General features: G+C 44.2%; 1 protein-coding gene across 2 annotated transcripts; it reads right to left on the reverse strand.

The window, feature by feature from the left end:
- Window positions 1–1,394: 1,394 nt before the first annotated feature.
- On the reverse strand, window positions 1,395–26,590 carry LOC147604851 (histidine-containing phosphotransfer protein 1-like). Of its 2 annotated transcripts, XM_086794922.1 has the most exons (7): window positions 26,176–26,506; window positions 24,881–24,990; window positions 15,482–15,612; window positions 15,264–15,332; window positions 2,240–2,311; window positions 1,920–1,992; window positions 1,395–1,806 (listed from the first exon to the last, which is right to left on the reverse strand). In XM_086794922.1, exons 2-7 carry the CDS (start codon window positions 24,908–24,910, stop codon window positions 1,756–1,758), a joined length of 426 nt encoding a protein of 141 aa, XP_086651048.1. In that variant the 5' UTR covers window positions 24,911–24,990; window positions 26,176–26,506; the 3' UTR covers window positions 1,395–1,755. The 2 variants fall into 2 exon arrangements, with proteins under 2 accessions (XP_086651048.1, XP_086651047.1); XM_086794921.1 differs by lacking the exon at window positions 24,881–24,990 and having other exon boundaries at window positions 26,176–26,590.

Below are 26,590 nucleotides of genomic sequence, written 5' to 3' on the forward strand. Positions count from 1 at the left end.
AAGCTCCATACTCCATACATTGTAGGCTCCATTGTCTCTAACAATAAAAGCTCCATACTCCATACATTGTAGGCTGCATTAGCCCCAATGTTAATAGCTTAACACTCTATGCATTAGCTTCAAAATTGTACATTAGTAGCCTCCAACTTCCCTCCATGTAGACCACCCATATCCTAAGGAGGTGATTAATGTGGGTGAGTTAGACTCTATGTTTGTTAATGGTGACATGGATAAGGCACCTTTACACATCAGTGAGCGTCCACATGAGATGCATATGGCTCAAGCATTGGATAGAGATATCTCACACAAGGAGGAGGATCTACCTACACTTTCTACGTCCAAGGAATATGGAGATGACAAATTGTACCTATGGGCTTGATACCCTCGTTGAGGAGAACAACATGCCTGATGATGCTATGGAGAAGGCACATAACGTTTGGATGATTATGAGAGTTCCCGAGCTTGCGTGCATGATGGAGGGTCTCGATATGGTTCACCATTGGAAAGAGACTCATATGGTGCATATGTAGGCATGGAGTCAACGCCAACCTACAATTGCCTCTACCAAAACTTTGCAAGGATGCACACTTGGTTGGTGTGTGAACCCTTGTACCACACCATTATAGGGGAGTACATGCTATGCCATGGTGCAAGCCGAAAAGACTCCTACCTATGTTAATCGAGTATACCTTTAGAGCCAAGAGAATATACAAGGACACTGCCATATGTACTATCTTTATAATTATTGTACTATCATTATAATGAGTCGTCCAATTGGTGGTGGTTGGACTTTACAAAAAAAACTTGGACATAAGTTAGAGGCATAAGAACTAGGTCAGATGGAGTCTTCCTTATATTAGCCTAGACTTCATCCTCCCTGCCCTTCCTTCCCCTCTCCTCTCCAAAACACTCACATCTACATCCACACATTCAGACATACTCCTCCTCGAACACTCATTCCCACCTCCACTAATCTTGCATATAGTAGCAAATTCTACGCGAGAAGCAACGGATTATGGAGGTATACCTTCTTGAGGAGGCGATGGATGTGAATGAGAGTATATGTTTGATGACTTGGATGAGGGACCTTTGGAGCTCCCACATGAGATTCATATGGCTCATTCATGGGATAATGATGATAGAGACATCTTACGCAAGGAGGAGGATCTACCTTTCATTTTCCCCCTCCAAGGAATGTGAAGATGATGAAGATACCCTCGTTGAAGAGGACGACATGCATGATCATGCTAGAAAGAAGGCACATAATGTTTGGATAATCGTACCCCTACATGTGATGAAACACACAACACTCATGATGAAACTTATTTTTAAGAAGCATACACATTTCCTCTTCATTTTTCATGAAGCTTGAAAATCGATGAAAATGGCGGTCCTTTTTGAAAAATTTACACTATTATTGCATTTTTGTCAATGGACTCCATTACTTTTAGTCCATCAATCATTTTGAATTCTCAACCAACTGAAGGAGGATAAGTTGACGCTACCCTTTTTCAAACACTGGATGAAACTTCCCTACCTTGCACACATGATGCAGAGCACGGACATGATTTACCATTGGAGGAAGACTCATATGGTGCATATGGACATCAACGTTCTTTAAGACACATAATCACTATGTTCCTTGATTGGCTTAAAATCATACTTCCCCATAGGTGGTATCAACGAATGGTTATGCATAGAGAGTCACACGGCCACTAACAGCAGAATAGCTAAAAATGTAGTAGCAGGCGCTCTTTAATCCATCACTGGAACGGCACCACCAGCAGCTAAAATTTGTTGCTCCAACTGCAGAAAACAAGACAAATGCCATGTTGTGCTAGTGATTTGCAAAGCATCTTGAAAAGAGAAAATAAATCAGAGTATCCACAACCTTGTAAAGTATGAGGAAGTAACCCAACCTGCAATAAAGCCTCAAGCTTGCTTTTCACAAGGTAGAACTCTTGCTTGATCTGCTGTAAGGCTTGCAGGCATCTGTTATCAGTTACACGCAAACATGTTATATCCCTCAAGCATAACACTATGCCACGAACTCAAACGAGCCAAACCTTGAGGATCAATAGCCAGTTTTTCCGAATTTCAGCCGGTAAAAGTAAACTTCCAAACCCTTGAACATGAAGTTCAATAGAAAAGACCTTAAAAAAGCCACTGCATGAGCTTCTCTCCTAGGCTAATGCACAAATAAGAATAACTAAATTGGATTTAGGACAGATAATCACACCCTTCACTATTTCTTGCCTCTGCATAAGCCCGAAAATCCATGCACACTGCTTTGACTCGCTGGGCTCCAACACTGCATAAATCAACAAATCGTTAAGACAGTTTGTCAGCTTTATTTATAACCCTTGAACAGACAAATCATGTTTACTCATCCACATCTGTCCTCGTACCCAAACTGGGTGACCCTGAAAAAAGCATCCCGCATACCGGCCACAAACAAGTAAAGGAATAGTAGATTCAGTACACATCCCAAACCCCCCTTTAAGATTGACTTTCTACAGAGAGGTGCCGCACATAACATCCTGTTGTATACACAGCAAGGTATGCAAACAAAAAATGTTGTGTATTAAAATGGGCAACACACCAGAATGAATCGCGGGTGTGGTCAGGCAGGGGCTGCATACCCAGAAATCCTTAAGTGGCATGGACTTTCACTCAAGAGCCAAAAAGGGCCCCAATGTCTCTTCAACTTAGATATTTAATCTTGCAAATAACAAATTTACAATCTCTCCCCTAATTTTCTTGGAGAAGGAAAAAATTCTGCCAATGGTTCTAGGATTTTGAAAATCACATGGAAACCAAGCAGTAGATTTATGGGAAAAGTACTGAAACCGGCCTTCAGAAATTTGACGGGCGGTGAACACACTTAATCACACTTAAAACCCTTTACGCACTTGAATAATGAACTTGGAAGAAGAAGAAAAAGAATAAGTGGAGCTAGAGTGCTCCTGCACAAAAGACCAATTGGCCCCAAAGCGTGGCGCCCCCGCAGGTATTTATTTATCACTTGATGTCAGCGTAGCCCTTGTACAATTCCCTAGAAGATGCCTCCTTGATTCACGTGGAGGAGATCTCCTAAAGTCTTTCACCCAGTTTGTGTTGTGTGGAAACAAGAGCCTTGGCCCCTTTTTATACAAGTTTAGGGGTGAAAAGCTATGCTTTTCCCCCTTAGAGAAAAATCTATTACAAGTGCTTTTCCCAAAAAGAAAGAACTCTTCGAATAGGTTTTTCCCTTCTTTTATATATATATATATATATATATATTAATAATAAAAAAATAACATATGCCGCTTAGCGTTTTCAAAAAAATCCACGCTGCGTTTTTGGGCTGCCTGGTGTTTCCTTGCGCATTTTGTTGCTGCCTGGTGCTTTCGCCTCTCTTCCTTGCGCCAGCTCGCCTTCGCTCTGCTGCCCATCGCTTCGCCTCTCTCTCTCTCTTGCTTGTGTGCGCCCGCCTGCCTATGGGGGTGCCCGTGCCTTTGCAGCCAGCCGCCTATGTGGCAGCACTTGCAGCCATGACAGCCCAGCAGCCACGTCAGCTCTAGTCAGCCTTTGCAGCCAGCCGCCACGTGTCAGCTGCAGTCAGCCACGTCACCTGCCTGTACATGTGCCATGTGTCAACTGCTGACTGGGCTGACCCACAAGCAGTCTTGAGAGAGAAACTGCTACACCTGCAGCAAAGGAAGAGAAAAACACATATATATGCCCATGAACATGCACACATGTACACAAACACACACCAAACATGTATCTGCATCCACACACGTGTACAAACTCTCACATGCATATATAGGATTAACATGATCAGTGAATGCTAATCAGGATTAAACATAATCACAATGCTTAAGAAAAAGAGGTAAAATACTCAGTCTTGTAACATATCCCCCTCTTAAAACAAAACAATCGTCCTCGATTGTTCATTCAAAGGATCTGCCAACTGAAACAAAACCTAAAAGAGCAACGAGAAAGCTATGTCCTGCCAACTGAAACAGAACATCTGAATACATAAATCAAAAGCATCCACCTCGTGAATAGTCATGTCTCCCTGGATGCTTTACCTGCTCCACTCATGGCCATCCCAGAGGACCCACGATCAGCAGTACATCATGAACATGAGTAAACATTGATGCATATCAAATGAAAATCTAGAATAGGCGTCCCCATTCTTTCAAAAGATTCGTATATCCATGAATCAAGCCATGTAACTAGTACACATATATCATAGAAATCCCATAGGTAGATATACTGTCAGTTCAGTATCTCGGGTGTGCTGATAAGAACACCAAGCGACTTCCAGATCTCATCCAAGTGAACTCTGTGTGACAAGGGAGCAGAGTCACCCCCCTCTTGAGTAACAGGTAGTACTCCAGAATCCACAGCTGAACCTACTGAAGCACTTTCCAAGGTAGGCTCCAAACCAAAAGCCTCGAGGTAAAGTTGTAGTATCCTCAGTGAATCTGCCAAGTCACCCTCCTCCTTCCACTTCGAATCCATAGGTGAATAGTTCACAAATTTCACCAGATATCAACGTGAAACTTTTCCTCTGACTTTTCTTTCTTGATGTGCCAAAATCTGTTCCGGTTGAAGAATCTCATCTAGTTCTTCGACTTCTGGTTGTTGTTCATCAACCTAATCTATAGGCACCTCACCTGTGAAAGGTTTAAGAAGACTCGCATGGAATGCATTATGAATCCTCCAATGATCCGGTAACTGAAGACGATAAGAAACATCACTCATCTTCTCAATCACTTGGAAAAGGTCCATAGTACCTCATACTCAGTTTAGGATATAAGCTCTATTTACCCTTCATTTTCTTGAGTCTAGCCTTCTCAAATCTCAAAAGCACCTAATCACCTAAATCAAAAACCAATGATCGACAATGAAGGTTTGCTGCTTTCCTCTATTTCTCTCGAGTCCGTTGAAGAGCCAACTTGACCTTCTTGTAAGCCTCATCCATATTCTCCACAAAACGATCTGCCTCGAAGATCTTATCTTTTGTATGTAGGATTGGAGGTACTTTCTTCCCGTCTTCCACAATCTCGAAAGGTGCCTTACCTGTCGAAGTGTGAATGGCATTGTTGTAAGCAAACTCCACCAAAGGGAGATAATTTTCCCGCTGCTCCTTATGATCCGAAACATAACACTTTAAAAATCCAATACCACTGAGTTGGCAATTTTCGATTGCCCATCTATTTGTGGATGAAAAGACGAAGGGAGATACTTTTCCCACTGCTCCTTATGATTCGAAACATAACACTTTAGAAGATCCAATACCACTGAGTTGGCAATTTCCGATTGCCCATCTGTTTGTGGATGAAAAGACAATGAGAACTTCAACGAAGTCTTCATGTTCTCAAACAATGCTCTCCAAAATAAACTCGTCATTCGAGGATCTCGGTCACTAACAATAGATGTGGGCATCCCATGGTACTTGAAGATATTTGTCAAAAAGATATTTACTCACATAGAAAACATCAAAACTCATTGTTTTCCAAACCTTGCCCCCCTAACACATGCTTCTCTCCCCATGCTCTTCATTTTGGGAGTACTAGAAAGATCTAGGTCCTAAAATGCAACTCCTCCATTCCTTGAGAGTGTAAACTCTAAAAATTATATATTAGAATCCACAAAGCCACCTCCTCCACCATGCTCCTCCCCTCTTGTCCTCCATTTTGGGGAGGTAGATAGCTATTCGGATTCCACAATTAAAATTTCATTGAAGTCCAATAAAAATTTTGGTTTTGGAATCCAAAAAGGCACTTTTCTCCCATCTCCTCCCTTACATCCTCCCATTTATGGGAGGCTTTCTCCTAGTTATGGGAGGAGATGGGAGGAGACTAGCTTTTGGGAAACTGGAATCCAACTTTCAAAAAAATTGGATTCTAGAATCTCATTTTGAAAAAGTTTTGATTTTGGAATCCAACTTGCTTGCACTCTCCAAAAGTGGAGGAGGTGTTGGAGGTGCCTCGGGAGGGGGAGGGGGGGTAGGTGTCACCATTTGGCCACCCAAATGGTTCACTCTTGCTTTCACACTATGTACACATTGGATTGGTGTCCATGGCTTATGGAATATGCCTATGCAGGTGATTGACACGTGTCATGCTGTATAGTTGGATATGATATTCCGCTGGGACTTGATGTTATCATGCCCGGGATATCTGGAGGACTTGGCTTTCCGCTGGGACTTGTGCCTTTGTGTACATGCCCAGAAACGCCTGGAGGACTTGGCTTTCCGCTGGGACTTGTGCCTTTGTGTACATGCCCGGAAACGCCTGGAGGATTGGCTTTCCACTGGGTCTGGTATCGCATATACTTGCCTGGAAACGCCTGGTCTTATATGGTTTCATGAACGGAAATTGCTCATGCCAATGCTGCATTGCATAGCATCTTTATGTGCTTGCCTGCAAATGAAATTGCATGCTGTTTTCATGCCTGCATGACTTATGTGTAGTTCCGGGTAAGGGGACGCCCGCCCGTGAACCGTGCGTGTGAAACTGTCTGCTGACATGGTTGTGTGGCATGTGAACAGGTGGTAAGTATTACCCAATCTAGGCTCAAATAGCCCTTAGGACTTAGCCAATATTTATAAGTGAGTGCGTTCCCATTTCATTAAAGTTTGGGCGCCCAAAAGTCACTTATAAATTATGACCGCTTCCAAGTTCACACTCACTGAAGTCCCGAGGCGGACAAGACTCAATGTCCAGGACCTGATCCTCCCCTTTTACTCATAAATGGGCATCTCCCCATGTCCCTTCACCTGATTGGACCCCAATTCACTTACTTATTAAGAGAAATTCGTGTTTTCTCTTCATGAGGATTTTTGGAGGCTGAAAACTCTGTTTTTCCACCATTTCTCTCCATTTCCAAGCTCTCCATAGCCATACCCAACTTGCTAGGGTGTTTTCCAAGCTTCCAAGAGTGTTTCCAAGTGCTAATCACTCTCCTACTCACTCCTAATGACTGAAATTCAGCAAAACAGCTCTCATTTTTGCTGTAATTTCTGGTCTTTTTGCTGAAAACCCTAATTTCAGCCTTCCTATCTCAAGTTGAACCATAGGGGAAGCTTTCCCAAGGTTCCCTTCATCCTCTTGAAGACTTTTGTCGCGAAGGATTGCGGCAAATCGAAGATATCAACACTTCTAAAGCTTCCAACGCGAAGGCTTCTGCTTACAACAACTTCTATGAAGACTCGTAAGCTAATTGGACAATGTGTTGTCATTACTTACTCAGTAGAAGGGCAGGACTCCTTGTTTAGCCGCCCTGTGTAGTATTTCTCTTGTCCTATGTGCTCTTGAAGATATTGCTACCTTGCTTGGTAGAACATAGAGCCAATGGTAGAGAATATGGGCACTGAAGTCGGGCCGGGCATCAAGGCAGCTCCTTGGTGATCTACATCGACATACCATTGTTCTCTAAATGCTGAATTTCATATGCATTGGCATGGAGGATTTGGCAATGGATGCCCGTGAAGCTATGTATTGAATTTCTCCAATAGTAATACAATTTACTCAAGGGAGGGGTCGGCCGTTCCGGCTCATTGCGTGTCTCTTGTCAATTCAGCAATTTACTTCTTGTATATGAGCAAGTGTCCTTCAAATCTTAGTGTATTTAAGTGTATTGATTAGCATTGTGTTCAACCACGTTACATTGGTATCAGAGCATACGGTTCTCTTTCACTTCTATCGTGAGAGACGATCACCGTGAACACTAGCTATCTCTACACTTAGAACATTATGGACAGCCATACAATGAATGTTGGAGATGCTAATACAAGAGGCAGGGACAATGAAATGCATGCCTCCAATGCTTTACAGGATGAGCAAACTCATGTGGTGCACAATAGGGAACATGAATATGTGGGACAGCCGTCCCGTGGCAAAGAGAAGATGCCAGAAGAAGAGTCCATAGTCTTGAGAGCTGAACTTACTCGTATGCAGGCTCTTCTCCAAGCACAACAAGAAGAATTGAATCTCTATCGCCGTGAGGATCCATTGGTACATGACCGTTTGAAGACCAAGAAAGCTGAATCTTATATGGATCATGCAATGGCAATGATTGCTCAAGAGTTGCACATGCAACCGAGGGATGCAGCACGTGCATACTTGGCTCGTACCGAGGATGCCTATGCAGAAAAGGCAACCATCCCACATGTCTTGGAATCCCCACAAGTGCCCGAACAAGAAGTTATGTCTAAGAGGATGAACCTCCATGCGATGGGAGAGGAACAATCGGTGACTTCACGCCATGCAGGAATACCTCATGTAGCCCGTGAAGGATACAATGTTTATGGCAGTGGTCAAAATGTATGTCAAATGCCATTGCCTGCTGAAAATGTACATGCACAACACATGCAACATGGGCTGCAATTTTCTGTTGGTGCAGGTATTCCGCGTATCTCTCATGCCACTCATGCCTTCGAGTGTGCTCGTGAGAGAGAAGCTATGGCTGAAAATGTATCAATGCATGCCAGCCATGCCTCATGCTTACAGGGCACATGTATCTATGCCTTATGCATCACCTTTTGGTCCAAAAATGATGCCAGTCACAGGAGTTGTCCCAATGGACAAACATGGGGGAAAACATGTTGAGATGCACACACATGCATCAAAGTCTCGTGACTTCAAAGCCAGAGACAAATCTGTGAAGTTTGACACATATCATGGAGAGTATGATGCATCAAAGGCACTTGCTTTTATTGCCCAGTTTGATATTGCTTTCAGTGATGAGGATTTCACTCAGAAATCCATGATCCGGCATGTAAGCATGTTCATGAAAGGCACTGCTGCCCATTGGTGGCTCACGGAGAAGCTCTCACCGAATCCCGTTAGATCATGGGAAGAGTTCAAGGAGAGGTTTTATGCTCAATTCTTGCCTCCCAATGCATTGAATGAGATAACAATGAAGTGGGATTGGGTAAAGCAAAATGAGGGAGAATCGGTAAATGCATATGTACAAAAGTTTTGGAAAGTGCTTTTGGAGGTGTCTCCATTTATGCATGTCACCGAGGCGGAAAGGAAGAGAAGGTTTCAATCGGGATTGCAACCCGTGTACAAAGTGGGATTACAAATGTATCCTGGTCATACCTTACACCAATTAATCGCAGCCGCCACCGCCACCGAGCAATTGGAACTCAAATTGAGTCGATCCAATAAGGCTAAACCCTCATTTCAAGGCAAAGAGAGGGCTGTCCAAAACCTGCAAAATGATGGACAGCCACCTAAAAGGGAATAAAAACAAGCCAAATCAGGTCCAAAAGCTAAAAATAAGTTTGCTAACAAGCGTCCTTATAAGCCGGCAAACTTTGGTCTTAGTGCTGAGAAGAAGGAGCAATATATGCGTGAAGGCAAATGCTTTACTTGTGGCAGCACTGAGCACATGGCAAAAGCATGCCCAAATAAGAAGAACAAAGCTGAAAATGCTAATGTACCGAAGCCTAATGTGCATATGGTTCCAGATGTGCAGGGCAACACTTCACATGATAGCAAAGATAGGGTTGTATGTAAAGCTTGGGGACAGCTCAACGATCAGCCCGCTTTGTTCATGTTTGATGATTGTGCATCTGAAAATTTCATATCCACTCAGATGGCAGCTGCTTTGGGTATTGAAGTGGAGGACATGGGTCCTCAAATTGAAGCAGGGGCTGCCTTTGTTGGCCAGAGTTTGAGATATTTTCTTACTCAAGCTAAATTGTCAGAGAAGCATATGAGGATGGCCAATTTCCTCTCTATGTTTCATTTTCAGATCTTGCACACCCCGGGAAAGAAGAATGTAATGGCCGATGCATTGTCACGAAAGCCGTATGTAGCAGCTATCTCGGTTGCCTCTCATGGGAACTTGTCTACCATGCGTGATTTGTATCATACGGATGCTGATTTTGCCACTATTTGGGCTGATTTGATGGCTGGTCATGCACATGCCTCATATGTGATCAAAGAGGGTTATCTCATGAAAGATAATTGTCTATGTGTGGTGTCTGACATGAGGCAAAAGGTTTTGGATGAGTGCCATGCTCCTCCATATGCTGGTCATAGAGGCATAATGCCTACTACGCACATGATTGAGCGGTATTTCTTTTGGCCAGGTATGCGGAAGGACATAGAGGCACATGTACGTGCATGTATCACCTGTCAAAAGGTCAAATTTGATAGGCAAAAGGCACCAGGTTTGCTTCAGCCATTGCCTATTCCCACGCAGCCATGGAAAAGTATTACAATGGATTTCATTATGGACTTGCCACGTACCCAACAGGGTAATGATGCAATTTGGACAATTGTGGACAGGTTTAGCAAGCAAGCTCATTTCTTGCCGGTCAAAAAGACCATCAAAGCTGAGCATATGGTTAAAATATATCTTGCACAAGTGTTCAAACATCATGGAATGCCGAAGTCCATTGTGGGGGATAGAGATCCCAGGACTACAAGTCTCTTTTGGCGGGCCTTATTTGATAATATGGGCACCAAATTGGACTTCTCATCAGCTTATCACCCTCAAACGGATGGGCAAAGTGAGGCTGTAAATTCAGCCGTGCTGGATCTCTTGAAATGTTATGTGGCGGATCAGAAGTCTTCTTGGGAGAAGTACTTACCGCTTGTGGAATTTGCATACAACAACACAGTGTATGCATCTACGGGAAAGGCCCCGTTTGAGATTGTTTATGGTAAGGTGGTTTTGCCACCCATCCTTCGCACAAAGGATGAGATATTTGCAGCTGATGAGTATGTAAGAGACTTGGATATTGCTTTTGCTCAGGTGCAGACAGCCATTACAAGGTCACAAGACAAGCATAAAAAGGCTGCCGACAAGCATAGAAGGCAATTGGATGTTAAAGAGAATGATTGGGTATTGCTGAAATTTGAGAAAGCAAGACTTGCAAAGAGGCCTGGCAAAGAGGGTGCATATCCTAAGCTTGCAACCAGGTACTATGGACCTTTTCGAGTGATCGAGAAGATCAATGAAGTGGCTTTCAGATTGGCATTACCTAGTCATTGGCACATACACTGCTTTTCATGTGAGTCTCCTTCGCAAGTATGTAGGGCCGGAGCCCAGTGAAATGGTCATTGAGGATCCACCAGAAGTGGATGAGCTTGAGGAGATCTTGCAGCCAGAGCAAATTGTGTATCACAAGGAACGCAAGCTTGCTGCAGGCAAAGTTGTGAGGCGTTACCTTGTGAAGTTTAAGAACTATCTTTCCATTGATGCTAAATGGATAGATGAAGAGTTCTTCAAAGATTGCCCGCATGTGCTTCAGACATATTTGGATGCATTTCAGTTGCGGACAACTGTTTAGAAGCCGGGGGAATGTCACCATTTGGCCACCCAAATGGTTCACTCTTGCTTTCACACTATGTACATATTGGATTGGTGTCCATGGCTTATGGAATATGCCTATGCAGGTGATTGACACGTGTCATGCTGTATAGTTGGATATGATATTCCGCTGGGACTTGATGTTATCATGCCCGGGATATCTGGAGGACTTGGCTTTCCGCTGGGACTTGTGCCTTTGTGTACATGCCCAGAAACGCCTGGAGGACTTGGCTTTCCGCTGGGACTTGTGCCTTTGTGTACATGCCCGGAAACGCCTGGAGGATTGGCTTTCCACTGGGTCTGGTATCGCATATACTTGCCTGGAAACGCCTGGTCTTATATGGTTTCATGAACGGAAATTGCTCATGCCAATGCTGCATTACATAGCATCTTTATGTGCTTGCCTGCAAATGAAATTGCATGCTGTTTTCATGCCTGCATGACCTATGTGTAGTTCCGGGTAAGGGAACGCCCGCCCGTGAACCGTGCGTGTGAAACTGTCTGCTGACATGGTTGTGTGGCATGTGAACAGGTGGTAAGTATTACCCAATCTAGGCTCAAATAGCCCTTAGGACTTAGCCAATATTTATAAGTGAGTGCGTTCCCATTTCATTAAAGTTTGGGCGCCCAAAAGTCACTTATAAATTATGACCGCTTCCAAGTTCACACTCACTGAAGTCCCGAGGCGGACAAGACTCAATGTCCAGGACCTGATCCTCCCCTTTTACTCATAAATGGGCATCTCCCCATGTCCCTTCACCTGATTGGACCCCAATTCACTTACTTATTAAGAGAAATTCGTGTTTTCTCTTCATGAGGATTTTTGGAGGCTGAAAACTCTGTTTTTCCACCATTTCTCTCCATTTCCAAGCTCTCCATAGCCATACCCAACTTGCTAGGGTGTTTTCCAAGCTTCCAAGAGTGTTTCCAAGTGCTAATCACTCTCCTACTCACTCCTAATGACTGAAATTCAGCAAAACAGCTCTCATTTTTGCTGTAATTTCTGGTCTTTTTGCTGAAAACCCTAATTTCAGCCTTCCTTTCTCAAGTTGAACCATAGGGGAAGCTTTCCCAAGGTTCCCTTCATCCTCTTGAAGACTTTTGTCGCGAAGGATTGCGGCAAATCGAAGATATCAACACTTCTAAAGCTTCCAACGCGAAGGCTTCCGCTTACAACAACTTCTATGAAGACTCGTAAGCTAATTGGACAATGTGTTGTCATTACTTACTCAGTAGAAGGGCAGGACTCCTTGTTTAGCCGCCCTGTGTAGTATTTCTCTTGTCCTATGTGCTCTTGAAGATATTGCTACCTTGCTTGGTAGAACATAGAGCCAATGGTAGAGAATATGGGCACTGAAGTCGGGCCGGGCATCAAGGCAGCTCCTTGGTGATCTACATCGACATACCATTGTTCTCTAAATGCTGAATTTCATATGCATTGGCATGGAGGATTTGGCAATGGATGCCCGTGAAGCTATGTATTGAATTTCTCCAATAGTAATACAATTTACTCAAGGGAGGGGTCGGCCGTTCCGGCTCATTGCGTGTCTCTTATCAATTCAGCAATTTACTTCTTGTATATGAGCAAGTGTCCTTCAAATCTTAGTGTATTTAAGTGTATTGATTAGCATTGTGTTCAACCAAGTTACAGTAGGAGGGGGCACCCATGAGAAGCTAGTGGGGGGTTGTCCATGGACCGTGCGGGGAACACCTATGGGAGGTGATCGAGCGAGCGCCCATGGGGAGTGAGCGGCCGAGAGCTTCTGGTCGAGGGGACAGGTGGGCAAGTGCCCGTGGGGAAGATCGGGCGTACACCCGTGGTCGCGGTTGGGTGAGCGAGTGAGCACTAGTGGGGACGATCGGGTGGGCCATCATTGTGGATGGGCAGGTTGGCGGGCGCCCTTGGGAACGATAGGGCGGTCACCCATGGTAGCGGTGCCCATGCTGAACGAGCAGGCTATGGCGGGTGCCCATGGTGGGGACAATCGGACGGGCGTCCATGGTGGTGGTGGAGCGACTGCTCGTGGTGGGTGAATGGGCTAATGGGCGCCCGTGGGGACATCTGGGCAAGCACCCGTGGTGGCGATCAAGCGACTGCCCATGGTGGGTGGGTGGGCGGGTAGTCGGGCGCCCGTGGAGATGGTCTAGCAAGCGCTGTGGTGGCGGTCAAGCGGGCGCTTGCAGTGGGTAGGTACGTGGACGGTGGGGGCACCTATGGGAGAAAACAAGTGAGCGCCCATAATGGATGACCAGGCGGGTGAGCGCATGCACGGGGGAGGTGATAGGTGCCCATGGGAGGTTTCTAGATAAGCGCGGCACTTGTGAGGGCGAGCAGCCAAGCCATGGGCACGGGAATGTCGTCATTCATGGGTGGTAGGTGGCTGGGCATGCAAGCGAGCGCCTACGGGAGTCCAGTGGTGGATGAACGTTTGTAGGAGGGACGAGATCCCTCCAAATGGGCGGGTGTCCATGGAAGGACTGTCGGGAAATCATGGATTTTTTCCTTTAGAAAGGGGGGATAGGAGAGCGCCTATAGAAGGGATTGGTGACGATCACATATTTTTTTTGTTTTGACAAGAGGACACATAGGCAGATAGATGAGGACTCAATGCACGAGTACTCGTGTATGAAGGGGCTTGGGTGTGCAGGAGAGTTTTGGGTGAGGGGAAAGGGGCTAAAAATGAAAAAGAATTAAGAATTATTCTAAAATGCAGTGTTGTGGCATTTTATTTTTTATCAAAAGCATCAAATTTGGTTACAATTTTTTGATTTAGTTTTTATGTCTTAATTTACCCAAAATTTAACAACATTTGAATGCATGGAATTTTACATGTTACTAAATCATTCAAAACATTGCAAAAAGAAAGTGTTTTAAAAAATAATTTTTTATTGTTTGCATATCTTTCTATATATATTGGTTTTTTGTAATATTTTCACAATAAAAATATAATTTTACTAATAATATTCAAAAAACTAGAAATGATGCAAATTATGGTATTTTTTACAATTGTTTTTTCTTGGGTGTTGAGCCATTCACAAAGAATAGTGCTTTTAAAAAAAGTTTAATACCAAATCAGTCAAAAAGTTTTTTCCAAAAAGTCCTAAAAGTGGAATTTTTTCACTTTTTTGCAAAACGGAATTGTGTTGTCATCATTTACACGATTTAGTTGACATTTTTATGACTCGCTATTCCATTTTGAAGGTACTTACGTACCTTAGGTACCTTAAGTCGCAGCGAGACGGCCGTTGCATGCCAGGCCGTCACATGGAACGGCCGTTCAAGAACAGGAACACCATTCCCGAAACAGCATGAACCATTCCCTAGGCCATGCCACATCAGCACCCGTTCCAAGCCGTTCCGCAGTTTCATATGAAAGGGAAATGACGTTCCACCATTCCAGACCATAGGGAATGGCGTTTCCCGTGACTATGATTTAGGGTCCACTGCATGGCAGAGGGACAAAAGGATGTACATGTTGCACTTTATTCTGATCCCACGACTGTGAGACATACTATGTACAACTTTTGAGGGTGGACCATGTTCAGCAGCTAGAGGCAGACCGCAACACAGGATCTAGAACCATATGCCCCATTTTGCAACAACAAATATGCAGGCAGACCTCACTGGAGTCTTTTTCACACCTTGCTGATGGGCAAGAGTCTAAGGGAGAACTGTCTTACCCCTCTCCTATTTTTGACCCTTGGTTGACTCTTGACTTTTGCAAGTTAAGTTATATGGAATAGGGAGTTTGTAAATATGAAGAGAGGGTCACATAGCAACAGTGAAGGATATCTTTAGTTCATGGAGATATGAGTAGACTCATTTATTCAAAGTAATGGGACATAGGACCGCAAAATAATTACCATATCTGATATAAAGGGCACAAACCAGCATAACAACATGAAATACACTCAGGAAAAATCCAAGAAATACAAACCTAGAACTGCTTCCTTTGAACTGATGCACATATGCATCAACCTTCTTGTAATCAACTGGGTCTTGCTCACTGCAGTTAAGACCAAGAAGGCCACCATTTAAAAACACAGGCATGGCCACAAAAAGCTGCTTATTCGCACAACTCATAGACAAGCCCTGCACACACTAGTGACAGTGTACAACTTAACTAAACATGAAAACACCCAAAGAGAAGCTTACAGTGCTTTTGTAAGTTCTGTTAAGATCCCTTCTGAGTCTTCTGAAAATAGAGAGATGACTTCAGCAACAAAGTCGGGATTGCTGGCATCTTGAAGCATTTGAAGCTGAGTGAACTGATCATCCAAAAACCCCTGCAGCCACAAGGCCAGGTCAATAAGGCTGGATACAACGGCCTTGCACAAACCTCCCTCCCTCCCTCTTGACAAGCTTAGCTTTTATTAAATGAAAACCCCAAACAGGAACCTCCCTCTCTCTCTCTCTCTTGACAAGCTTAGCTTTTATTAAAAGAAAACCCCAAACATCAAGGGCAGACTCACACATCTGTTTTGTAAGCCCAACAGGGCGTGCAGTGACAGACTCAACCACGTGTCCGAGAGATAAAAATATAAAGAGAGAGAGAGAGGGGAGAGAGAAAAAGGAATGGGGATCTTGCACAGTACACCACATTGAGCGGGGAACAGGCCCCACCCCCTTTCAGGAATTTATTCAGGAACAATCCACGGGCACGCTGGCCAAGATAAATACAATCAATGAATACAAAACAAACAAATATGCCGATGTAGGATATCCAAGTCGATGTTGATGTCGACGCACAAGATCATGTCAAGCACACCACGGGGATGACCCACAAATATCTCTCACCGGGCTAGTACCAGATCCAATATCCAAATCCAATTGATCCCAAGTCCAATGAACCCAAATCCAAGTCCAAGTCCCAAGTCCAAATCCCAGTCCAAAATCCAAGCTTCATGTCTAAGCTTTGTGTTCCATGTTCATGTCCAAGCTTCATACCCAAGCTCTATGTCCAAGTTCTTCATGTCTATGCTCAAGTTCAAGCTTCCATGTCCAAGCTCTATGCCCAAGTTCCATGTCCAAGCTCTAAATCCACTCGCTCATCCCATGAATAATCTCCACAATTCCTATAGCCTTGTCGATGATGAAAACCCTAGAAGCTCTTTTTGGCAAGAAAATTGATATAAAATCTGTTTTAATGGTTTTTGGGCAATAAAAACCTCCAAAAAGTAAATTTTTTGGTGTTTTTAAAGCAGTTTTACGGTTTCTGGAATTTATGCAAGGCAGGAGCTCCTTCAATCAATTTCCCAGTCACCTGTAGATGTTTTTTTTTTCGAAAAACGTGCTCTCTGGATAGAAAACATTGAAAAACGTAGGTTTTCACAGGCAGCATGAAAGAAACGCGTTTCATTCCAATGAAACGTTTATGAAACACTTTGTTTCATTTAGATGGAAAAAACACCATCAACAATTGTGAAAGTATCCTGCCTCTAGAGTCCAATCAGGATGAATGCTTACTCTCCTAAACCACTGAATGTCGAGAAATATATCACGCCCCAAAAGAGGTGAGACAATGAATTCCCATTGAAATGTGGCCTTTTGAACCTTGAATTCAAACTATCGAGCCTTATGGGAAATGTGAATGCGAAGCCGGATGTGAACCCATCTACGTCCAAATGATGGGGTACAACTGTACAACTCGTCTTTTTAGCCAACTCACAAGAAATGGCATCCTCAAAGCCGCCCATATCGCAGAGGATAATGAATTGTTGTCCCTTCGTTGTGCCATAAGCACAAATGAGGCCCTTCTTTTGCTCCTCAACCTCACCCTCCTGCGGATGGTAAAATACCATAGTTGTCCCTTCGTTGTGCCATAAGCACAAATGAGAGCTTTCTTTTGCCCCTCAATCTCACCCTCCTGCTTATCGTCAAATACCACTGTTGATAATGCGGGTAAGAATTGGATGGCATTAGAGGCCAATGTGGGAGGTGTGGATAAAGTTGTAGCGATAGCTACTCTAGAGGCAGAGGTCTTGGAGGCTTGTGCAACCTACCACTTGGTACAATCTTTCTTACCATGCCCCACGGTGTAGCAGAAGAAATATCAATTCTCCCTCTTGTATCGTGTTTGCTCGTCTAGTTGGAGATATCCACTAGTATGCCCTCCTTGGCCTTTTCCTCAGGTGTCTTCTTAAGCTTGAATTCCCTATCTTTCTTGCCTCCTAAGGTGCTCTCGGAACCTTTCTTTGTATCCTTGATATTCTAAGCTCCCTTCCTCAATTGGGATGATGACTACTAGGTGGTGAATGACTAATGTTGGGGTTTGAAGCTAGCCTAGATCTGCTTGGACTTACCTCCGTTCAGCATCATTTCCTGACTCTGAGCAAGGGTAAGGACCTTGTCATCATAGTCCATATCATTCATGAATGGTTGGTGAGGCAAACATTTGAAAATGTGTGAAAAAAATGCGAATGAAATTGGGGTTTCATACATGAAGGGTTTTTTTTTAAATGGATTCGACGGACGTACTTTCTTGCGCCCAGTTCGAAGTTGCGCCGACTTCGAAGCCTTTGCTTCTGCACTTATGCACCCGTCACTGCCGTTAGCCAGGACCCGTCACCCGTTCAAACTTCAGCCAGGTATGCCCGTCAATGGTCACAACCTACCAACCTGTACGGCCTCTACAGCAGGTGCGCCCTGTGCAGCTGGTCTATATGGCTACCATAGGCTAGGCCATGGCCCATGGCAGGCTGTAGTAGGGCGCATTGGCCCAATGGCAGGCTGTAGTAGGGCGCATTGGCCCAATGCCTAGGCCCCAACCTACACAGTGCACTATGCAGGGGCCAGCCTGTAGCCTGCAAGAAATTTGCAAAAATTGGGACTCTTGAATTTTTCCAAAAATTAATGCTTTACAAGCTTGCAAAATTGAGGCTTTTACAAATTTTAAAAAAATGGGACTCTAAGTGGACATTGGACATTGAAAATTGGGGGTTTTTTATTTTCTGAAAAATAGGAACTTTTAGTGTGGTTTTTCCATTGATTTTGGTGAAAATTGAGGCTTTGCAGGACTCCTAAATTCAAATTCAAGATGGGGAGCCCCAAAGGCCTAGAATGGGAGCAGCGAGACCCGTATAGGCAAGGGTATGACTGGTGGCCCTTAGCGCATATATATAATGGTGAATGAACATATGTACAACAGCCCTCTGATGTGAGGTAACTCTGAGTAGAAAGACCAATGCAGAAGCAGAGATGATGTAGGAGCTGAAGTATGGTCGATGAAGAAGGCTCGCGTCAATGTGAGGCAAAGCACTCTGAGAGGTGGTCAGTGTCGAAGACTAGCGTTGGTGGATGCAAAGGCACTCCGAGGTGGTAGTGGCAGCGGAAGATGAGGTGATGCATGCTCTGGTGACAAGGGTCCCGCGGTACCTGAGGTGGTCGATGAAGAGCAGAGGGGGCTGCCGTCCCGAGTGGTGTAGTGGTGCAGGCTCTGGTGAGACAATGGTGCTGCAAGACCTAAAGGGTGCAGGCTCTGGTGACAAGGGTGTTGCGTACCTAAAGGGTGGTGAAGAGCAAAGAGGGTTGCCATCCCGAGTGTTGCCGATGATGAAGATAAGCAGAGAATGGGCTGTCGTGCCGATGGTGTGATGTAGCAGAGAGTGGGCTGCTATCCCAGAGAGTACTGATGATAAGACGATGATGTCCTGTACTGTAGCAGAGAGTGAGCTGCTGTGTAAGCCCAGCGGGACGTGCAGAACAGACTCAACCACGTGTCCAAGAGATAAAAATATAAAGGGAGAGCAGGGAGAGAAAATGGAATGGGGATCTTGCACAGTACACCACATTGAGCGGGGAACAGGCCCCGCCCCCTTTCACGAATTTATTCAGGAACAATCCACGGGCACACTGGCCACGATCAATACAATCAATGAATACCAAACAAACAAATATGCCAATGTAGGATATCCAAATTGATGTCGATGTCGACATACAGGATCTCTGATGTCCAGCACACCACGGGGATGACCCACAAGTATCTCTCACCGAGCTAGTACCAAATCCAAATATCCAAATCCAATGAATCCAAATCCAAATGCAATGAATCCAAATCCAAATCCAAGTCCAATGAATCCAAATCCAAATCCAAGTCCAAGTCCAAGTCCAAGTCCAAGATCCATGTTCATGTCCAAGCTATATGTCCAAGTTCCCTGTCTATGTCCAAGCTTCATGTTCCATGTCCAAGCTCTATGCCCAAGTTCTCCATGTCCAAGCTATATGTCCAAGTCCAAGAAACACTCGCTCGTCCCATGGGTAATCTCCACAACTCCTATAGTCTTGTCCATGAAGAAAACCATGGAAAAGCTCTTTCTCGCAAGAAAACTGATATAAAACCTGTTTTAATGGTTTTTGGGCAATAAAAAAATCCAAAAAGCGGTTTTTAGGGTTTTTGGAGCAGTTTTAGGGTTTCTGAAATTTCTGACCATACATGTACGTACAACTCTTACATGCGTCCGTATCGCCCATGCATATGCCCATACAAGTCTAGGGCTAATCGTACATCTGAAAAGCAAGTTGGAGAAGGTGTTGATGGCAAAGAAGAAGCTCTCCATGATCATAATGATGCCCACACACACTCCACAATCTCCTTCAATCTTCAATGATCTTGTTCATGGTACTACAAGAGAAGTCCAATCCTTTTTATACTTGTAAGAGACCCTGCTTTTTGCCAAAAAGCCTTCACGTACGTACGGATCGATCCGTACGGGGTTTTTTTTTTTGGCCTGCGATAAACGTTTTTTTTTTTTTGCCTGCGATAAACGTTTCGCCTTCGATAAACGTTTTTTTTGGGAGGTTTCGCCTGTGATAACGTTTTTTTTTTTGGGTTTCGCCTGCGATAGCGTCTGGACTTTGGAGGCCGTACGGCGTACACCTTCCGGTAAGGGCTCCTTCCCCTGTTCGCCATCTTCTCTGTTCGCCGCTCTCCGCACACGTTTCCCCACCCACCCTTGCTCAGGCCTCCAAGGCAGCAACATAACTCTCTCTCTCTCTCTCTCTCTCTCTCTGAGCCTTAGCCCACCATCTGTGGACCGTGCACTGAGCTCTCAGCCTCTCTCTCCTTCAAGTCTCTCCCTCTCCCTCTCCCTCTCCCTCTCAGCTGAGCTGCCCACTAAATATTATGCATTGCATGATTGCTGAATCCTGATTGAAATTGTATGGCATTGTGCATTGAATTTGTCAGAGCAATCATGCCGAAGCAAGAGAACCCATATTGGAAGGAGCACACAAACGTCATTCGCATTGTGACTACTCCAGGACAGGCAGGTAGTGGCACTCGACAATGGCAGTGCAAGTACTGCAATTTCACCTTCACGAGTACAATTACTCGTGTCATCAAGCACCTCACAGGCATTGGCACCACCAACAATTGTGCAGGGTGCAAGAGAGTGCCACAAGCATTGAGAAATCAGTTGATTGCTGAAAATTTCCCTGCAATGGGGGCAGCTGGCAGAGGAAGTGGCACGCAAGAGACACAGGATGCGCTTCATGATGCTCTTCTTGGGGACTTGGCCGGTCCATCCACGCAGGTTGATGAGGATTCACAATCTCAACCTGCCTCTTCTGAGCAGGCATCGTCTGCCAGAAAGAGGCCTTCTGTCATGCAAGATGAGGATGAGGGTGATACATATACGCAAAGGCAAACCACCTTGCCTTCTCGTGTGCATGCCCAGTCTTGGGTCAAAGAAAGGCAAAAGGTGGTTGAGATGGAGATTGCTCGCACTCTCATAGAGTGCGAGTGCAATATCTCCTTCAATGTTTTGAGGACTGACCAATGGAAAAGGATGATCAGAGCTATAGCCCAGGTTGGACACATGGATCTTGTTGTGTCTCTATTTCCAAAGTTTTATATGTCAATGTGGACATGGACTGAAATTTTATGTAGGTGGCTGAAATTTCTGAGATTTTATGTATTTTTATGTATTTTTACCAATGGTACGTATTTTTACGTACCTTAAAATTTTTTCCCGTACCAAACAACGTACAGTACGTACGGATCCGTACAGTACATAACGTTTGGTACCACCTTGCTTTGCTTTTCTCTTTTTGCCTTTGCTTTTGCTCTTTTTACTTTTATTAATAAAATATTACTCAACTTTTGGTGCTTTGCTTTTCTAGCTTTAAGGCCTTGCTTTTTGGCTTTAGAGCTGCTTTTTGAGAAAGCACCATTTAGCTTTTTGGTCCGGCTCAGTCTCCTCTTTCCAATGGGGCCCTTGGCTCGCGGTCAACCCTATTTGACTTTTTGCTTTTTCTTGCTTTTTGACCAAGAATGGTGCTTTTTCTTAATCAAACCTTATGGACCTTGTCCCTATGTCTTCTTCCACCTATCTGGTGTCCGGGCATGGATTTCATTATGTGAAATAGAGCTAGGAGGGCCAAATAGTTACATGCTGTCTCGATGGTGTGAGTTGAGGAAAAACGCTAAAGTGCTCTATATAGCAGAGAGGGCTGTTGTCCCATGAGCTGAAGATAAAACACTGATATGCTCTACTATAGCAGAGAAGGCATGAAAAGCATGGTACTGGTACGGTACGTATTGAAAGTACCGAAGGATGAGTACAAGTACGGAATGCAACCATGGAGAGAGAGAGAGAGAGAGAGAGAGAGAGAGAGAGAGAGAGAAAACGCTAATGAATAACTTCAGAAGCTAAATACAATTGCCTGAGGCAGGGAGTGGGCTCGTTGTGCAGAAGGCAGGGGTGGAAAACACTAAAAACTAATCAAATAGAATGATGAGGGGCAGTGCCTATAAATAGGCTAGGTGAAAGCTCAAGGGTCGGAAGCTCAAGAGACGGAAACCAAAGAGTTGGCCATCTTCCTACTCTCACAACACAGGAGATGAAAATGATGAAAGTCAAGCTAACAGCTCCATGCTAAGGAACAATCTTTCAAGGTCTGAAAGTTCTTTTGACTTTCCATCTTTTTTGATTGCTTCCTTGGCTTTTCCAGCCTCCTCTTTTGCTTTTTTTTCTTTTTCTTTTTCTGCTGCTGCTTCTTTAGCCTCAATTTGTCGCCTGATCAATCTATTTTGTTCCAAAGTTTCTTTGACGAAGTCTTCACTGAATTGCCAAATGTTTTTGTTGTGGCATCTTCTTTGTTGATCTCTGCTTCCATGTCCTCAAAGATCTCAAGCACATGTTCTCTTTATCTGCTTGTTGAATACTTGTGAATGAATGTGATTTATGCAAGGGACTATGCGCTACTTATATTTGCTGTTGGTCAGTGCATACATGATGCTGTTGGCCTGTTTTCTCGCCCATGACTGAGTAAAATTCAGCATTGAATGGCAAGTCTTTCACACATGTGAGATCCGGGCTGCTACCCGACTACTGATAGGCTGGTCGACTAATGCTATATGCTGTTAACCCTATAAATAGCCTCTAAGTGCTGGCATCGTTAAGGGGTGTATGGTATGTGTATACACCATACACAAGGCATTCCTATGTAGGATTGCCTTATGGGCTGGCCCATATGCACATGCTAAGAATAATGTTTTCTACATGCACTATATGATGAATTCTCCAAGTGGGTAAGAGGACTGACACATGCACTCTCTAAGAATTGGGAGACTAACCTACATAACAGCTCGAACTGGGGCTCACAATGGAGCCACAGCATATGACATATAATCCTAAAAAGGGTATTTAATGCTGTATAATGTAGCATGAAATGATGAGTCAATTGTGTCACATAGCACCACAGTGCAGGGTGCGTGTGACATTTTCATTCTTCAAAAACACCAAAATGTCGTTGAAAAAAACACCTATAAAAGCCTTATGATTTCTAAAAATTCGGTCCATTTGGTTAAAAGTTGCCGAAGCATCTGTGAGAACCGAATGGCATGACCAAATCCTGAGAGACCAAAAGTTGTTCTATGTACATCTTCAAGCATCACTCACTTGATGGTGAGATTGAGATTGTGATTGCGAGTGAGTGAGATTGCGAGTGAGATTGCGAGTGAGATTGAGAGTGAGATTGCGAGTGAGACTGAGAGTGAGATTGAGAAAACTCAACGATTGTCAAGAGGTTTGAGCTCCACCTTGGGATGCATTAAATAAGGCATATAAAAGCATTTAGACATACATGTGCATGGGCCAGCCATTAGAGCAGCCCATGGGAGCAGCCAAGGCATGTTTTATGCCTAGCATTTGATGCTAAGCATCAATGCAAGCCTCACACACATGTCGTCCAGCATTAGATGCTGATCACAAGGCAGTTCACAGCATTATATGCTGTCAACCAGCATTAAATGCTACATGAGCAAATGCACAAGCATTAAATGCTATATTTTCAGGTCGTGGACAGCGAAATACCAGGCCAACTGCTGCATAAGCAAACCGACCAGCACATTTTGACCTTATATAAGAAAACGTCCATTCTCTTGCATAAATCATCTCATTCACCAAGAGTCATCAAGCATCAAGCATTCAGCCTTTGCTACAGCCATAGGGCATAGAAGTTCATCCTCATTCTCAGCCAGCATATGTGCTTCTCCTCAGCAGATTCAGAGTTGTATACATGGCTTCATTGGGTGCTCTTTGGTGTTCTCAGGACAGCATATGGTTCAGCTTGTGGTAGGTCTACTTTGTCCTTGCATACGGCTGTCCAAAGTCATCATTCATTATCATTGTACGAAGTTCTCCAAACAAATACTCTTGCTTGCAAGGGAGAGGGGGGGAGGGGAGGGGGATTCGGTTGGTAATTGGGACCCAATCTGGTGCCAACTATCTATGTCCTCTCTCTCTACTCCTCTCTCAAGTAGGGGATAGGATTCCCTAGGAGAAGAAAAGAAGTCCAAAGAAGTTAGAATATTGACCTCCTGAAGCCATATCCTCCAAATGCAGAATCCTCCTCTTCAAATAGGGCTAGAAGCAGCTAGACCTCCTCTAAAACTGAGCACAATTAGTATGAGGAGGAAGTAGAAGGAATGCAGGGTGCGAGGGTGGGAAAAAACCAGAAGGGGAGAAAAGAAATGGTTCTCCAAGGTTTTATGGCACCACAGATGCTGAAAACACAGCTCTGTGAAGAAAAACACAGCTTGATTGAAGAAAAAGTGGCACCACTGAGAAAACGCAGCTCTCTAATGAAAGTGCAGTTCTAGGCTCTGCTAACATGAGAGAAATATATGCTACTGCTGTAAATCTGAAAACAAAGAATATAACAGCATATATGTGTAGACAATAGACTGCAGATGATCAAGAACTTGAATATGAATGAAGGTACAGCACAAGGGAGGCTCGTGAGTGCTGGTATGTACAACTCAGGGCTGAAATCAGAGATAGAAATGATGTGGGCTGAGGCACCTATTATATAGGTCCTCATGAGCTGGTCGGCCAGGTCGTAGAGACCCACCCGGACAAAAAATCCATAAAATGCTGAAAAATGCTAAAAAGGCTCCCAAAAATGGTGCAAAAATGGCAGAGAAAATATGTGATGCAGGGGCTACTAAATGGACCAGATACAAACATGCGGGGAGTCCATCTGGGGATGAACAATATTTCCAACATTATCCACATCTAGCTGCGCCTTCTCTTGGGTGCCATTGCCATCTACCTGCACATAGGCCAACCTGGCTACCTCCATGCGCTTGCAACAACCATGAAGCCGAAGGCTTCCCACCTCAGAAGAAAAAACTCTTTCACTTCACAGAGATTCACAGCAGCCTGCGCATGCAAAAATGCATATGAACTGTGGTTCACATGGCAAAAATGGATCAAGCCAAAAACTTAGAGCAGAATTTGAAGAATAAACATATCTTGCAACAATTGTTGTTTCTTTCATTGGAAAAAGCACAAACGCATGATTTGTGACATCCAAACAGCATAGGCAACCGTATTCAAAAGCATGTGGTGCTTTGGATCGAACTTAGTAAGTGCCACAATGCAGCTATGACCCCAGCAATAGCTTGCCACCAAACTCACAAACTCCAAGCATCACAAACACACCTTACAGACCACTTGAAATTCCATAATGGAAATAAAAGACTTTGCAACACACAAAAATCAGGAAGATCCCACCTGGCTAAACAAACAACCGACTGTTAGCAATGTCAATCTCACATGCTACAAAATATTTGCCTCCTCGGCGTCAGATTGGGTTTAATACCAAATGAAAAGTCCCTTGCTACTCTATTGTTGCAAGATCCCTCTCACCGAAGAATCTCGAACGGACGACACCAAGGCTCACCACCCAACTGTAGAGCTGAACGAGCTCACCCCCGTACGTTTCACTTGAGGATCCACACAATCGGCTTACTAGAACCAAGAAACTACCAACATCCCATATTGCCCACCAGGCATCTGATACCGATATGCCATTGAGCTCAGTAAAAGCGGTCATGTGCTATTCTTAGCTTCCTAACTATTTTAGAGCCTTTCCTCTTACCTTAGTGTATTAATATACACAATTAGGTGCAAGATAATGGAAACCATACCCTACAAGACATGTCATTTCCCACGATGTTATTCTAGTTGAAAACAAGATACATTGTGTAACCTTGCCTCTTTATGTTTCCTTTCAACCTTGTTAACCATTATATCAAGAATTAACAAATGTGAAGGAACATGAAGTGAAGGGATCCAATGATTGTTTTGTATTTTGAAACAATGCATTCAAAGAGTATTTACAAAACCTGAAACTTTTGCTTCAGTGCTCTAACCTTCAGTCACCCCAACGTCCAGTCCCCATGAAGAGGCAGATTATGAACTGGGGGGCCAAGCCAGATTTCAAAACACAACCTAGGTTGTGGCAAGGGCACGTTCTGTTCTACATGCAGACATGACAAGAAGCAGGCACAAGCAAAAGCAACAACAACAAAAAGGGCGGGTTGCAAAGAGCCAAAAACCCACCTCTTGGAACAGAGAGTTTGTGAGGTCGACGAACTTCTGCTGTAGTCGAGCCACTTCCATCTTCACCCAAAATTGCAACGTCCGGCCACAACTAAGCCCGCCAACTCCTGAATTGCAATTTCCTGCCAGAATTGAAACCACCCAAATGCCTGATGCGAAATGCAACGTCAAAAGGGCGACGCCATTTTAAACCAGGAAGAGGTTTGGAGATCGCCCTCTTAGGTCTGGCCTCATGATCTCTTGTCGCTCTGAGACAGGGACAGCATACAGGAGGCTTCTGTGTGTGTGTGTGTCAGTGTGTGTGCGTGAGCGCGCGTGCTATGTAGGAGCCTCGAACCGTGAGCAAAATGGATGTGTAAGTACCTAGCAAAAAGACGGTGTGTACAGTGTAGGCAAAGCAAGCAGCACCCAGGGT

The sequence above is a fragment of the Cibotium barometz genome, chromosome 61 (genome assembly GCF_041138505.1).
Source record: "Cibotium barometz isolate CiBa-2024 chromosome 61, ASM4113850v1, whole genome shotgun sequence".
Classification (NCBI taxonomy): Eukaryota; Viridiplantae; Streptophyta; class Polypodiopsida; order Cyatheales; family Cibotiaceae; genus Cibotium; species Cibotium barometz.

Coding starts and splice junctions, on each gene's coding strand:
- LOC147604851 (XM_086794921.1), bottom strand. CDS start 26,235: ATGGAAGTGGCTCGACTACAGCAGAAGTTCGTCGACCTCACAAACTCT. Junction 15,613..26,175: donor CAAACTCTCTGTTCCAAGAG/GTGGGTTTTTGG, acceptor TTGTGGCTGCAG/GGGTTTTTGGATGATCAGTT. Junction 1,807..1,919: donor AGCTTGAGGCTTTATTGCAG/GTTGGGTTACTT, acceptor TGTTTTCTGCAG/TTGGAGCAACAAATTTTAGC.